Source organism: Sycon ciliatum, chromosome 1 (genome assembly GCF_964019385.1).
Source record: "Sycon ciliatum chromosome 1, ocSycCili1.1, whole genome shotgun sequence".
In the NCBI taxonomy this organism is placed as follows: Eukaryota; Metazoa; Porifera; class Calcarea; order Leucosolenida; family Sycettidae; genus Sycon; species Sycon ciliatum.
Genome location: NC_088643.1, coordinates 55447708 through 55462936, shown reverse-complemented (window position 1 = coordinate 55462936; position 15229 = coordinate 55447708). Strand labels below are relative to the sequence as shown.

Here is a 15229-nt window from a genome sequence, read left to right as displayed (position 1 = left end):
CTAGTTGTTACCGGTGCACCGCGCCGCCAGCTCGTACCGCGCCGGGTTCACGCCGTTGCCCTGCCAGCTACGCCGTTGGGTTTGGCCATTTCAAAATCAAAAATCAAAGAACAAAACTGTGTTCGATCGTCATGACATTCATGCTGCTCCTCTTTTTGTTTTTTTAGGAAATAGCAGCTAGCTTTGAGTTTGGGAACTTGCTCGTCTTTGTATCTGAGTCTTGGCTCAGTTCACTGTTCGAGAAGAAGCTGGCTTTTGCTTGCCGAGACAACCGTCCGCTTGCACTCAGATATCGAGTTGCCTCATCTTGTTATATCCCCTGTTGGAATCACCCACCAGGAACAGAGAATTGTTTTGCCTTTTGGTCAAGTGCGCTCAGTAGTACTTGTGCCTGCGGCGCAGATGTTTCGGCTTGCCTGAACAGACGAGCCGGAACCAACCGGGACTGTGAGGCGACTGTAAGCAAGTCTGTAAGCAAGGCGACTGTAAGCAAGTCACAAACTACAACAGTACATAACGCCCTCTCGCTGTAAAGCAATGTATACATGTATGTAAACTGCTCTAAAACCTTTTTACTACAGTTGTAGTTCAAAAATCAAAACACTATAATTATATTGGTGGCAATGACTTTTCCCAGTTGTTGTGATGTAATGAAACCGGCCTGTTTGGGGTTGTGCCACTAGAAAACCATCATCGTGTCTCTTTCTAACAGCACTTTTTTTCGTCGTGCAAATCCCGGGATAGGAGACTGAAACGGAAAAAAAAACAATTTCCGCCTGGTGTTGCCTGACGGTCAGTCAAGGGGGTCATCAAACCATTATAAGTTGTGCGTGCGTGCACGTGTGTGTGTGTGTGTGTGTGTGTGTGTGTGTGTGTGTGGTGTGCGTTCGTATGTGTGTTGATGTGCGTGCATAGTGGTGTACGTGTGTGGGTGGGGGATTGTGTGTGCATGCCAATGCATGTGTGCACGTGTTTCTGTATGTGTGCATGTGTGCGCGCACGAACAGTCATAGCAAATGAATGAAAAGAAAGATGAAAACTAGTTGCTTGCAGGGCAACACTTGACCTAACATTACTATTGGAACCTGGAAACTTAAGCGGGCGATTAAATGTTCGCTAGTTTTGCTACCAACCCGACCCACTCAGAAACTGAAGAGGGGTCCATGACATTTGCTAACTAGCAACACCTGGAGCCCTAATCCCAAAGACTTGCCATGCGTTGAGTGAAACATGCATTTCGAGGGTATAAACATGTAATTTTCGGTGTAATTTTAATTTCGGTGATTTCGGTAGAGAAACCAGGCACCTAAATTTAAAAATTACACCTAAAAGCCTGAGGCACTAGAGTATGCACTGTATGTGAAGGGAACGCTGGTCACCTAATTCTAAATTACACCTGAAACCTGGCAGGTCCCTGGCACCGAAATTTTAATGCACCGAAATTTACATGTTGCGGCCTATTTTACTTGTTGAAGTGCCACGTTGATGATGTGTACAGTATTTGTACACAGTATTTTATTGGCCTAGTAGTGTATGCGAAAGGAAGGCCGAGAGAAAGCAGTGCCATTGGTTTTCTGAAGGAGAGGTTGATTTGTTGTGTATGTGACTTGTGTTGGCCCTGTAGATCGAGGAGCTTTCTGCTTTTATGCCGCAAGAAGTCCTTCTCACAGATCATGAGACACTTCGCAACATGGTATGGACGTTCAAACTCTCTTTTGATCTGACCGCTCCCTATGTTTTGCGTTCGGCGCAGACCTTGTCATGTTATGTTACCCTTATTTTACTTCACCATAGGTACAGGCATTGCTGCCTTCCTGCTGTGGATCATGAATGATGCCACAGCTCCTAGGCTATCATGTACCCAGTAGTGTGCACTATGGGGCATAAAAGCATGATCAGAGCTGATTTCACGAGATAAGCATTGCAACAGGTTCTACCATGGACTTTTGGTGGAGTGAAAGGTGCCCAGTGCCCACACTCCAGCAGTAATTCAGATTCCAACTACCCTTAGATAGGGATCTCAGCGCGTGCAATGCGCAGGGTGTTTGCGCATACATTGCGTCATCGAGTTTTGAGTGCAGCTCGCGGACACAGGCACAAAATGGCGACAGTTGATAAAACCAAGGCAAACTGCGCTGCAAAGGCAAAAAAAGGAAAGCTGACAGGATATCTAGGATCGCTTTCTAAAATTTTAAATGTTTGAGTCTTGACTTGAGAGAGAAAGGAGATCTGAACTCACCATTCAAGATTCGTCGCTGGTGCTGCTTTCTACTTCTGATGTTGTGACCGGGGTCACCGTGCTGCCGACAAGTTCAAGTAGATTTGCAGCTAGTTGCCAAGTGAGCTGTTTGCCGGCATGCGAGAACTGGAACAATTTCTTGTCAGCTTTCTGCTGCAAGACAACCTTGCGGAATTTCAGCTGTGTCTTCAGTGCGCTCACCTTGCCTGACACTGTGGCGATCCCTGCCAGTTTGCTGGTAATTATATCGGTGTCCGTCCAGCAACCAGCCTGCCCGATGGCCACGGAGAGTTGCTGTCGGACTTCCAGGGCCCGCTTCTCTCTAGACTGGCGATCAGCCTCTTTCGCGATGATCTCCTCGCGTCGGAACTTTGCGATCTCTGCGCAGCGCTGGCGATATTGCTGCCGATGCTTCTCAGCACCATGGAGAGCCCTGGAGAAGAGCTCCTCTTTCCGCGCAGTGCTCTGCTGCTCAAGCCAGGCTCCTGTTTTGTTGCCGCTGAAGAGGACCATGCCCTCGATGGCGATGAGGGATGCGTTGGGTTTTTCCCGACACAGTCTGTCCAGCTGAGCGAACGCTCTTTCGCTTGCAACGTTGGTGGTGGCGACGCTGGATGTCACCGTACGCAAGTCCGTCGACATAGTGCGGTGAATCCCACCTGGAAGGTGGGCTGCCAGAAGACGTTTCGAATATGTGGCGAAAGACCTGGATAGCAGCTGCAGGATGACACTCGTTTCTTGATCAGAACTGTCTGCAGTGAATAAAGATGTACTGACTTCATCCACTGAGGCAATGGCGCCCGGAAATGGACGTGCAGACCCGTCCAGAAGATCCTGTGGATCGTCTTGCCAGGCATCCAGCTTGTTGCATATGGCAGTATACACTTCGCTCATGTCAGCGATGTGGACGCTCGGGTTGGCCAGGACACGCCAAAGAGGGCCAGTGAGGACTTTGTCAAAGATGCCAAGAGCTCGACAGGCAGCGACATACCCAGGGACGGCTACATCTGCACGGACTGCAACATGCAGACGATTCGGGGTGCCAAACACCCTGTCATAAAATGACAGAATGCTGTCTCGTAGGTAGTAAACGCCTGCAGCGTTATAGAATAAAATGTTAAAACGGTTCCCTACAAACCGAGCCAGTGGAATGGTGTTTATGCCCTGCGTCTCCAAAAAAGACTGAAACTGCGCATGATTGCCGCTCTGCTCATTGCAATGGGCCTCTAGTGCCTTGCATACCGTGCGTACCAGGCGGACTGGCCCAGGCTCTCCAGTAGTGAAGCTGCCGACTGCTGCTGCACCCACACCGCTGGCATATTCCGCCTTCTCCCACGCGCGCATCGTTTCCTGCGCCTGCTCTGCCAGCCCGACTATGAAATGAAGGCCGCAGTAGAAGTTGTTAACAACACCAAGGCGTGCTTTTGCATCGTCAGGAAGCTCGCTCCAGCCGTCAACAACGCTAGGCATCACCGTCTGGCGAAACTCCTGCAGCATGTTGTTGCAGCTCTTCTCGACACTGCCCCGGTCAGACATTGTGTTCTTTATGTTGGTAATTATGCGATTGAACACTGCACCACTGTGGCCTGCATTTTGTGTTGCCGTCTCAATGTCTCTGACCATGTCCAGTACTGCCTCAAAACAGTGCTGTGCAGATCCTGACCTGACTTGGGAGAGGCCTAGATCTAGGGTGGCATCAGCAGTTGAAATCTGAGCACCATAGTACTTCTTGCCATTCTTTGTGGTGCCGTCTCGGTGGAGCGTCAAGTTTTGTGTTGCCATTAGCTGCTCACCAAGCTGAGTTAGTACTAACTGCTTCGCTTCACCAAGAAAACCACACATCTTGGCTGGGCTTGGCAGTCGTTCAATATGATAGGATGTTAGCGTTGTGATGACGGTTTTTATGACCGCTGACACGTGTTCTACACCAACGTTGTGCAAGGAGCTGAATGCAGCACTGGCGTACTGAGCTTGTGTACTGTAGTGGGGATCCTGACATGGTCCTGATGTTGCCACATTGCTGCAGTGTGTCATGTTGACGAGTAAGCTTTGCAACTTCTTCCTGTGCTGCACAGAGAGATTCTTCTAGCTGCGTCGCCTTTTCTTTGAGCTTTTTGTTCACACTCATCAGTGTGCTGCTGTTATTTCCGTATATGTTCCTCAACTTTGCCTCCTTGGCTTTGCCTGCTGTCACCACAGCCAGCTGTTTGCTAAGATTGTCAATGCGGGCTTGCAAGGACAGTACTGCTGTTTCCATTGTTGATGTATGCTTTGAGCGCAGTCTCGCTAGTTGCTTCTTTGTGCTGATAGTCTTCCGGCGTGCGTTTTCGATGCATTCTCTCTGCTCATCAATTCTCTTCTTCTGCTCGCTTACCTGTTGCTCAAGTTTTCTGAGTTCAGCAAGCTCTGTGTTTACGATGCTGCTATTGCTCTTTTGCTGAGGCAGCTGACATTCGTACCATGCCTGGCAATGTAAACACAGAAAAGAGAGGATTGTTTTTGATGTAGCTACGCACCCCGTTTTATATATATCCACCGTTCTCACTTACCTGTTGAAATGTGAAACCTTCCGGCAAATACTGTTTAATATCTTGCTTGGTCGGAGCTTTTTTCAGACAGTCGCTACAAATGTGTCTACCCTTGCCAGATCCTGGATTGTGCATGGGCAAATGGAGAATGGGATTTGTGTGTGAGTCAGTGTATGTATTCTGTGTTCAGGGCAACATGGGTACTTGCCAGGAATCTTCTTTAGAACTGCTAGAAGACTTTCAGAGCATATGATCAAGCTGCATTGATCTGAACATTTCCAGTCTTTATGGAACTTATTGAAACAAGCTGGTGCAAATATACCTCCGGCTGAACGTCGTTCATGACGTCTAACGACTGCTGATTTTATCTTGCCCATAACCAATTTGGAACAAAATGTCCGAGAAGTTTGGCAAAGAACGCGATCTTAGGCAGCAGAAGTCGTCCGGACAAGTAACTGTAGGACAGTAACGACGCAAGGGCCTAGATAACGACGAGGAAAAATAATGCTCACGATCGACACTAGCGGAATCGTCATCTTCATCGTCGTTCGAACACATGGTGATTCCCGCCACAGGAAAGCGTGGCCAAGGCGATATTGCCCCGGTCGATTTTCCTATAATTTGCCATGCGGCAAGAACCCACTTCAGAGAAGATTCAGTGAAAAATTCAGACGTTTTCTCCGGTTAGGGGCCGTCCGGGGTTACCGATTGTTTTTACAAAACGAAAAGTTTTAGTATTTTTCAGCCCCCACCCACCCACCCACCTTTTCTGCAGGTAAAACGAATTCCAATAAAATATTGATGTCAATTTTCGACACCCAGAAGTAACTGGGCATTCTCCATCAGCATTCAATAATTATTTTCAAAACGAAACTCCATCAAACCCACCCACCCACAAACGAAATCATTTCGTTTTGAAAATATTATTGGTAACCTTGGACGGCTCCTTAGATTGTCGTAACTTCGATTTTCAGAGCATCAGCCATCGTGAACATCGCCGCCATTATCACTCAGAGAGAAGACATCGCGCTCAGAAGAAGAGGTGTTCACGCTGCGTCCAAGAGTGAACTATTGTGCTCTTTGACCCTCCATAGTTCCTCTGAGAGAGTGCCAGGGAGATAGGTAGCTGGGAAATGGCCGTAGAACGTGCTTTCCTGGACGCAATATTCAGCCATTTCTACCGTCTTCTTCAACTTGATTTATTTCGAAAAAAATGTTCTTTTTCAGGGTTTCTGCACTGGACGCGTTTGGGATCGAAAATGCGCAAACAGGCTGTGCAGCTCACGCGCTGAGATCCCTACCTTAGAGAGTTGAGCCTGTTGACTACCGTAAAAGTCCGTAAATAAGTACGTATTTACTTTCGAATTTAGTGACCACACCCGTACTAACTTTCGGGCGGGTACTGACTTTCGGGCACGAACTAACTTTCGGACCTGACTTGTGTCAGTGTAGTGGAGAAGTCATTTCCATGTCGATGTACATGCTACGTGCTGCATGTGCGCACCGTACCGGTACTTATTTCGGGCAGTATGTTTAACGGGCTTCACTTGACTTCAACAGACAGAGCCTAAAGAATGAAGGGGGTATTTCTTTCGGGCAGGTACTTATTTTCGGACTTTTACGGTATTCCTACATGTAGGGTATGGGGGCAAGACGCAGCACAGGAATGCATCGACAGCGGCTGAAGACACGCTAGGGGTCGTGTTCCAACATATCTGATAGACCCTAAATCAGTTGTCCATATCTGTGTGTGTGTACATGTGTGTGTGTGTGTGTGTGTGTGTGTGTGTGTGTGTGTGTGCGTGTGTGTGTGTGTGTGTGTGCGTGTGTGTGTGTGTGTGTGTGTGTGTGTGTGTGTGTGCGTGTACATGTGTGTGCGTGTACATGTGTGTGCGTGTACATGTGTGTGCGTGTATATGTGTGTGTGTGTGTGTGTGTGTGTGGGGGGGTAAACTCACTCCTAGGTGACCGTGTGGGTGCTGTGAGCGATAATCAGCCGGCTGGCAACGGCACCATGGCTACTCTGTCGATAGCGCATCGTTCTGACCAATCAAGGCCACCACTAGGTCCGCAGGCAGCAGCCGGTGTTGCCGGTGGTGACTCAGGAGCAGACGCGTTCCCTGCAGTCAATCCCAGCGCCGTGTTCGGCGATGCGGTGCGATTCTCATCCACGACTTCATCAGTAAGACACTGGACGTATTGTACAAGAGGCATTGGTATTGCACTGTTTGGATTGCTTTTGTCCTGGGCTCAGTGGACACTGCTACTTTTGTGAGCAGTCCTGTGTCAAGTTTTGTTTATAGCGCCTGTGACAAGGCTAGCTTACAGTCCATTCAGAAAAAGATGAGCACTGGCCCTGGAGAGCTCCCGTGTTTGGTGATTTTGCCAGTGCCGCGAGATTCGAAACTTGAAAAAGGGTCCAAAAAAGATACCTCAACTGGGGTTTGAACCGCAAATGTACTGTTCTGCAAGTGGAGTGCGCGGGTTGGATTTCCATGGCTTTTCCCCAATTCAGTGCTTTCGGGGCAAAACGTGGCTGAAATCCTATTCTTGTTATGGCTTGCTCCTTGGAGAAATAGACTTCAAAAATACAATTGGAAGAGCATTCCCTGGGGGATTGCCAAAAAATTGTGACAAAAACTCCAAATTTGACCCATTTACGGCCAAAAGCTAGGATATCATCTTTTTCTGAATGGACTGTAGTCAACATTATCTTGCCATGGTATTGTTCTGTCCAGAGTCGAACGAGTGAAACTACTGACATTGTACGGGAACAGCGCGCTCCACTTCACGGTGGTGTTCCAACCGTGACCGTGCGTGCAGTCAGTGCCGATGTGCCACTGCGCCACTTCCCGCTGCCGCCCATGGCAGCGCTGTCTCGCTCACCGCCGAATGCAGATGGTACGTGCTGCATACATGTGTGCGTGCGCGCACGCGCGCGCGCGCGTGTGTGTGTGTGTGTGTGTGTGTGTTTATGATAACTCGTGGGCCCTCATTTTCCGATGATCCTGCCCCTCTTGGCAACAACACCTGGCTCTACCGGGCATTGCAGGCGCTCACCCGTGGCGCAGGCCTGTTGTAGTGTTGGCAACGCCTTGCTTTGCCCAGAGTTGCAGCCGCTCACTCGCGAGCATGTAGGACTTGGCATAGCAGCCGCCCATCCGGCAAAGGCCGGGAATGGAAATGAAAGACAGCTTGTTGGTAAACATGTGGTTAATAACAAAGCAAGCAGGCCACCCAGCTGAGGGTAATGGATGGGACAGACGCAATGCAACTATTCTATCCACAGCTTACGTCATCCACAGCTTACGTCATGGTCTGTATGTGTACGTGTGCATGTCCATGTGTCTTTGTAGATAGTCTGGCTAAGCTCCAGCAGCGCGTAGAGGCTCAGCGCCAATTGTCCCATCAACAAGGTTGGTTGCTGTAGCGTAGCGTCTTTGCAGGAAAGTAAAAAAATCGCCTCGTGGCTCGCTATGGCCCAGGCTAGTCTATACACGCGATGCCGCGCGGGTCCTGATGCCCGAGGCTTGTGCGCTGCATGGTATTCTTGTGGCCATCGGCCCACACTAGATACCCAGGACCAGTTATATCGCCCACACTCCCATAGTCCAAGCAAGCTGCGTGTCCTCTTTGTATGCATGCGTGAGTTACATAGTAGGTAGGTACCGTAGTGACACGCATATAAGCGCATGTGCCTACACCCGGGCATAAGCGCATGTGCCTACACCCGGCCATATGCGCATGTGCCTATAGCCGGGCATAAGCGCACCCTCACAAATAAGCGCATGGGCTTATCAGTGAACCTAAATGCAATTCCATCCGCGACACACAGACACCACAACAGCGCATGTGCGTTCACATAGTGCAATGCGCAGTGCGATAGTGCACTATGTGCATAATTATGCAAGGTATCGGTACGCTAGCAACTCGAGCGCATGCGCCTATGTGGGAGAGAAAACGACCCACAAAAAATAGCAAATAACGCAAAAACTCACTCATACGCGCATGTGCCTTTATGTGCGTCACTACGGTAGGTACCCAGCCCTGTGAAAACATTAGAGGCATGCCCAGATCTCCAGTAATGGGCCTAGACCTAGGCTGAAAAAGAGAGTAGATACGTTGTGTTTCGTCAATGAGCTGCTTACCGTATTATCTCTAATATAAGCACAGTCTCCAATAATAGCACGTCTCCAATAATAGAACACCTTGCGGTATTCAAAAAATAAAGTGCTCAGTCTCCATTATAAGCACACTGTGTAAATTCATTATCTGTACTGGCGAAAAACCCCTGAAATGTGTGTGTCTGACATGAATTTGGCATGGCAACAAGCCTCTGAAATGAGGTTGAAATAATAAAGGAACTGTCTCCAATAATAGCACGGGGCGGAGGTACATCGAAAAAATAAAGGACCGTGCTTATATTAGAGATAATACGGTAGTCTAGTCTCTTGTTTACATTCTTGTTTACAAATAAATCAATCAGGTAGAGACAGACATAGAGTGAGTGAGTGTGAGAGAGAGAGAGAGAGAGAGAGAGAGAGAGAGAGAGAGAGAGAGAGAGAGAGAGAGAGAGAGAGAGAGAGAGAGAGAGAGAGAGAGAGAGAGAGAGATGTAAAGTTCGCTCCTTGAACTTATTACGCGCACGCACACACCAAACCTGCGAGAGCAGTCGACTTGGACTTACTTCGTTGGAAACCAGACCATAGCCACTGACATCCACGCGCAGCAGAATTGGCTTAGATATTGTTCTAACTTACTCTTTCATGCTTGTGGCACACAACAAGCTTCACGCGGAGTAATAAGTTTATAGCCTTGTCACACGACGGTTCGTGCTCACGATTGCACGATACCATGGTTCTACGATCCACGGCAAGACACTTCACACGACGACTAGCTCTGCCGACACGGCGCACGCGAGTCGGTCACGATTTGACTGTTGCCTAGGTAATTGTAATGGAGGCACGTGTTTTGATGGAAATAAATCAAAATATTTTTTTATTTTCATGCCTCCCGGGAAAATTCAAACTCTCTTTGCCTGATGTTGGAGTAGAACAAGACTGAAAAGACAACTTTGTTGCTTTGGCGTTCTTGACTGGATTTCTGGGACCATGGATTTGACAAATCCGCGTAGCTTTGCTCTATTTTTGCTGTTTGTTTTCCGTGGCCTTGGGCAACTGGGTCCGGACAGGGCAATCGGCTCACAACCTACAGGGTTTGGAGTGCCTCGTTCGTTTTCCCAAATCCCTTTTGGCCGTTCAGCCGTTTTGTTGCTTTGTCTTCTTTCGCTGCTCGCGTCATCATCATTTTATCAGTCGATTCAAGTAGGGAGCAGTAGATTTCGATAAGCATCCTTTCGGATTCTGGGCTGAATGTCCGGGTGGCCATTGTTCAGAAAGTCGGACCTATGCTGCTGTTCAGGAAACGCTCAGTGAGAAGACGCGATCGCGAACACAAGCCAAACCAGTACAGGAAACACGAAATCGAAAACGAAAACGCACAGCCAGGGGGTCAGGGTGTCGCGGGCAGACCGTCGGGTCTACGGATTCAGATTTCCCGCCATTGATGATCGCCTTGGTGATCCGCGCGCGAGCCCGAACAGACGTGACTTTGTCCCGTCGTGTGAAAGACCTATAAGAAGTTATCTTGACGAAGGTTAGAGCAAGAATGAGCTGAGCATGTCAAAGGCAGCACTGTAAGGGCGATCAGCCATGATGGAAAATACCGTAGACATGCGCGATGCAGTCAACAAGGTAGTACGCAGCGAGAGCAATGTGCAGCTACTGTGAAATCATAACGAAGTGATTGCAGTCTGCAATAGACATGCCGTAGAAAGCTAGGCGCGGAGACTGGCTAGCGAGCTGCTTGAGGCGTTGGGAAGCTTCTTCTTGGTGAGCCTCCCAGCACAAGACTGTGTCTGCGCAGAGGAGCAATCGGAGTGGCTTGGAGGCCGTGGCCATTTCTGGCAGAAACTTGCTGAGATAGTTGAACACACCGAGCACACGACATAGTGCAGGTAGATCCATCGGTGCGTGGAGCTCGGAGACAGCGGCGACACGCTGCTGACTCGGGCTTACTCCATCAGCGGAGACATAATGGCTCTAGAACTGAACTGACGGTTGGCGGACCTGTTCCTTGTCAGGGCTAAAAGCGACACCAAAATTGCAGAGGATTGATCTGACCTTCTCTAGGGTAGCATCGTGTCCTTCGACCATCGCACCAAATACCAATATATCATCCATGAAGGCGCACACCCCCTTAAGTGCCATCCAGGTACTGAATCAACTTGCGCTAGAGTATTTCTGGCGCTGAGGTGATACCAAATGGAAGCCGACGGAAGTAGTAGCGCCCGAACGTATGATGAATGTCGTTAGCTTGGCTGTTTCAGCATCAAGAGGCAACTGCCAGAAACCTCTAGCTGCATCCAGGGTGGTGAAGCATGTAGCGCCACTCAGTTTCGCCAGTGTTTCGTGGACAGTGGGTAGGATGACTGTTTCACGCTTGACAGAAGCATTCAGACACCAGAGACCTACGCATATCCGGACGTCGCCGTTCTTCTTGGCAACAGGTACCATAGGTACACACCAGTCCATAGGCTATGTGATCTTTGTAATCACATCGGAAACTTCCATGCGGGCAAGCTCGGCTTTTGACTTTTTTGCTAGGATTAGAATCGGAACGCGACGACCTGTTGAGCACTGGTGCGGAACGGCATCAGGCCTCAGAGCGATCTTGATGGGCTCACCCGGCATGCGTCCAAACGGGGAGCTGCTTCACGTCTGATAGTGCAGGAAGTCTGGTGCTGTAGTGTTCACGTGTTCCTACGCGCTGTGGCATTCCTTGGCCACTCCAGACATTCATGATGCATGTAGTAGTAGTAGTAGTACATCGTGATGTTATGCATGTAGCATGTGCCGTTTCCCGCGCGCGCGTGAAACGGACTTCGCGGCTTTTAGTTGCTGTGCATGGTTTGACTCGGGACTCTTGTTGTTTTGGACTGAAGAAGAAACAATACTACAGGTGCAGAGCGTGGAGATGGGGTAACACACAGTGACACACTCCGTGCGTTGGTTGTGGCATGTGTGTGCTCAACACGACTAACATACCTTAGCTCCACATAATGCTACACTAAAAGTACAGTAGATAGAGAACAGAGCATTTATAACGGGGGGGGGGGGGGGATAATTCTAAACTTAAAGGTGGGAACCGCACTTTTAGCAAGAGACGCGTCAAGTGGAATACGGGCAAAAAGAAAAAGGATCAAGAACAATGCAGCAGAGATGTGGTAGAATAGTGTGAAGATGAGTAGCTAGAAACAACAACTGTAATCAACCCCGAGAACATAGAAGGAATGACAAGGTGCAGGCGTAAAGAAACCTAACAAGCATGCAACTAAGTGTGACAACAATAGACAAACAGTGGACATAGCTAACGAGTTGTTATCGACCTACCTAACAGCCTAAGTGTGAAATTAATTTTGTTGTTTGCATAGGTTAGGTTTCTTCTCACCGCCTGTCCTACTTAGGTCATTGTTCTTTTGCTCTTGCTTTTTGCCTATATTCCACCTGATGGGAAGGCATGAAAGTATACTTGTGGAAAACTTTCAACACTTTTGCTCTAGAGAAGCCCGTAGTTTGTCCTCTTCCTACGTGTGATTGCATTCTTGTCTCCATGAGAGTCTTTAAATACTGTAGCCAAATTGTTTGTCTAACATTCGTTACGGTACTGCAACTTGGTAATGTGGTAAGGGTGTTTTCTATAGGCCTGCACTGTGCATTGCTGACTTAGTGTGCGTGCCTGTGTGTCTGTGTTGATGGTTCTGCAGTGAGATTGCGCCGTCACCTGCCCGACCATCCGGTCATCGTGGCAGCAGCACGCGTGACGGCGGCCGTGCAAGACCGGCCCGTTGTTCACGCCGCCGCTACCGCCGCCGCTCCGTCATCATCGGACAGGATGGTGCGGCGCGTGGTCGGCTCCGTGGCACCGCCGCCCGCTGCACTGCCCCTCGTCGTCCACACCAGTCCCGTGGTGTCCAGTGCCTTGTCCAGCCTTGGTCCAGTTCACGCCCATGCCGCAGCCACGCCCATCCAAGGAGGCTCGAGGAAACACCGGTCAACTCCGGCTGCCGTTCCGCCGCCTTCAAAGCGCGTGTCCACTTCAAGGACGACAACAGCCGTTAGTAGCAGCAAGCCCACCACTTCCCTGGCTGCCAGAGACACGACAACACTTGCGCCCAGTGGTGCGGTGCAAACTACCCGGAAGGTGAGTACTTTGCGTACGTTCTTCTCCTCTTGTTGAGCCACTTTGTGACAGTGTGTGAGTGTGTGTGTGCCTTTTCATGTGTCTAAAGTACTCGTAGAATATATTGTAGAATATATTGTATACATCTGAAGAGGCAAGTCACATGTGGTTAGACCTAATTCTATTCATCGATTGCAGGTTGTTCACTGTAGGAGGCGTATCTGTGTTGTTGGTCATGCTCGTATGCTGCGTTCTTTTCTGTCGTTGTACAGGTATGCAAGGTATCTGGTCCAACACGTACCATAGCCGCTTCGTCTTGGCGCAGCGGTCAAGCCGTAGTCAATCGTGTTCTAGGTCCGAGCAGACTTCCTGCCGCGAGCACCGTCACTGGGTCTGCGGGCACGGAGCAGAAGAAGAAGGCCGCCGGCCGAGTCACCAAGAACATCGGCGTCGTTCCAGCACCGCACCGTGCTGCTGCCGTCGCTGCTGCCGCCGCTGGCACTACTCCACCTGTGTCAGCTAGTGCCAGGCCATTACCAACGGCCGGTAAGGTAGCTAGATCTACTGCATCCGGCGCCGCTGCTGCTGCTTCTAGCAAGGACACGGCGCAGGCAGCTGCAGATCACCTCTCCTCGTCCAGCAGCAGTTCTGTAGCAGATAGTATGGGTGGCTTCACAGCACCTAACGCTGCAGCACAGTCAATCCTGGATGACTTACAACTGGACAAGAAAGGTACATGTACACTCGCAATGAGACTACTGACAGTGTGATGTGCTAATGTACATGTAATTCAAAGTGAGTGCTGTGAGCACCATGGTGGGGGCTTGGCATGCTAACCTGGTCTTCTCTTGAGTTTCAGTTTGCAGCCATGTAAAAATTTCGTGGATGACCCTGATCTGTGTGTTTTGGTTTTTTTGTTGCCAGACGGTGCAAAGGACTCGGAGGATGACGTTAGTGACGATGACGATACGAAACCATCTCACAACGGCCTACCTTTGGTTCCGGTTACCACCGTTGCCATGCCAACCCCTGTTCTGCAGGCCACGGCTGTCCAGCGTCGCCATGTCAACCATCAGCGTGCAACCCCAGCTCACAAGTATGACTACACTCCCAAGTATCCGGAGAAAAAGGTATGTACACAACGATGCATTTGTGAAAATGACTTACTTTTTTTTGCTTCGTCCTTCTGCTCTGACAGTGAGGAATGCAGCAATGATCGTGAGAATGCGTTCTGAAGCCATAAAATGAACGACGTCGGAGCAAAAACAAAACAGCTGAAATCGAAAGACGAACAGAAAGTCCGAGGCCATCGGTGATCTTCCAGACTGTTATTTGTACACCGACCTGCAGACACGTAGATTTTGCATGCTCTACACTTCACATGCAAGAAGTCTCACGCACAGACATGAGGTGAGCCCCTGCTGGGTTGCCCCGTGCTCGAACCCAGACAATCTGTACGTGGTCGGTCTATTCCACACACCTGCTGCGTTGTGGCTACAGGGATGTAGCTACGGCACGTGATTTCTACTCTGCATTGGATGATTTCTACTCTGCATTGGATGATTTCTACTCTGCATTGGATGATTTCTACTCTGCATTGGATGATTTCTACTCTGCATTGGATGATTTCTACTCTGCATTGGATGATTTCTACTCTGACAGTCATTTCGTTCCAATCCAGGATCTTTAGAACTCTTTCATGATGTATTATGAATATGGACATTGTAGACAGGTTGTGTGTGTGTGTGTGTGTGTGTGTGTGTGTATATGTGTGTGTGTGTGTGTGTGTGTGTGTGTGTGTGTGTGTGTGTGTGTGTGTGTGTGTGTGTATATGTGTGTGTGTGCGTGCATGCGTGCTGCATGCATTTCAGGAAAGGCATTACGATGTGGATGAGGTGCGTGCGTACATCAACCGCCAGGCGCAGCTACGCAAGCAGCAAGCCCAACAAGAACAGGAGGTGAGACGCTGTGTGTGCTTGCGTGCGTGAGTACGTGTGAGTGTTTGTGTGTGTGTGTGTGTGTGTGTGTGTGTGTGTGTGTTATAATGTGAATGGGAATGTGCATGCATGTGGCTGGCTGGTATGCCTATTACCAGAAGTTCATAGCTCTCAAGAGTGTTCAACCCCTGATGCCCTTTCTATGGGGTCGGCCGACAGCGAAAGCTCACATGTATGTTCCCTACTTGTTTTCAGCGAGTAGCAGAGTAATAAAAAATATCACT

At 49.3% G+C, this 15229-nt stretch overlaps 1 protein-coding gene across 3 annotated transcripts in view; it reads left to right on the top strand.

Annotated features, from left to right (window-relative positions):
• Positions 1–150: 150 nt before the first annotated feature.
• LOC135804414 (serine-rich adhesin for platelets-like) overlaps positions 151–15229 on the top strand; it is a 38862-nt gene continuing 23783 nt past the window's right edge. Inside the window, exons 1-9 of one of the 3 annotated variants that reach the window (XM_065318283.1) lie at positions 151–458; positions 1625–1693; positions 6732–6949; positions 7506–7668; positions 8124–8183; positions 12593–13029; positions 13281–13740; positions 13933–14138; positions 14880–14966. In XM_065318283.1, coding sequence (XP_065174355.1) covers positions 6782–6949; positions 7506–7668; positions 8124–8183; positions 12593–13029; positions 13281–13740; positions 13933–14138; positions 14880–14966 — 1581 coding nt within the window. In that variant the 5' untranslated portion in view covers positions 151–458; positions 1625–1693; positions 6732–6781. Of the gene's footprint in view, positions 486–1624; positions 1694–6731; positions 6950–7505; positions 7669–8123; positions 8184–12592; positions 13030–13280; positions 13741–13932; positions 14139–14879; positions 14967–15229 lie in introns of all 3 variants that reach the window. The other 2 variants (XM_065318282.1, XM_065318280.1) reach the window with 2 other exon arrangements.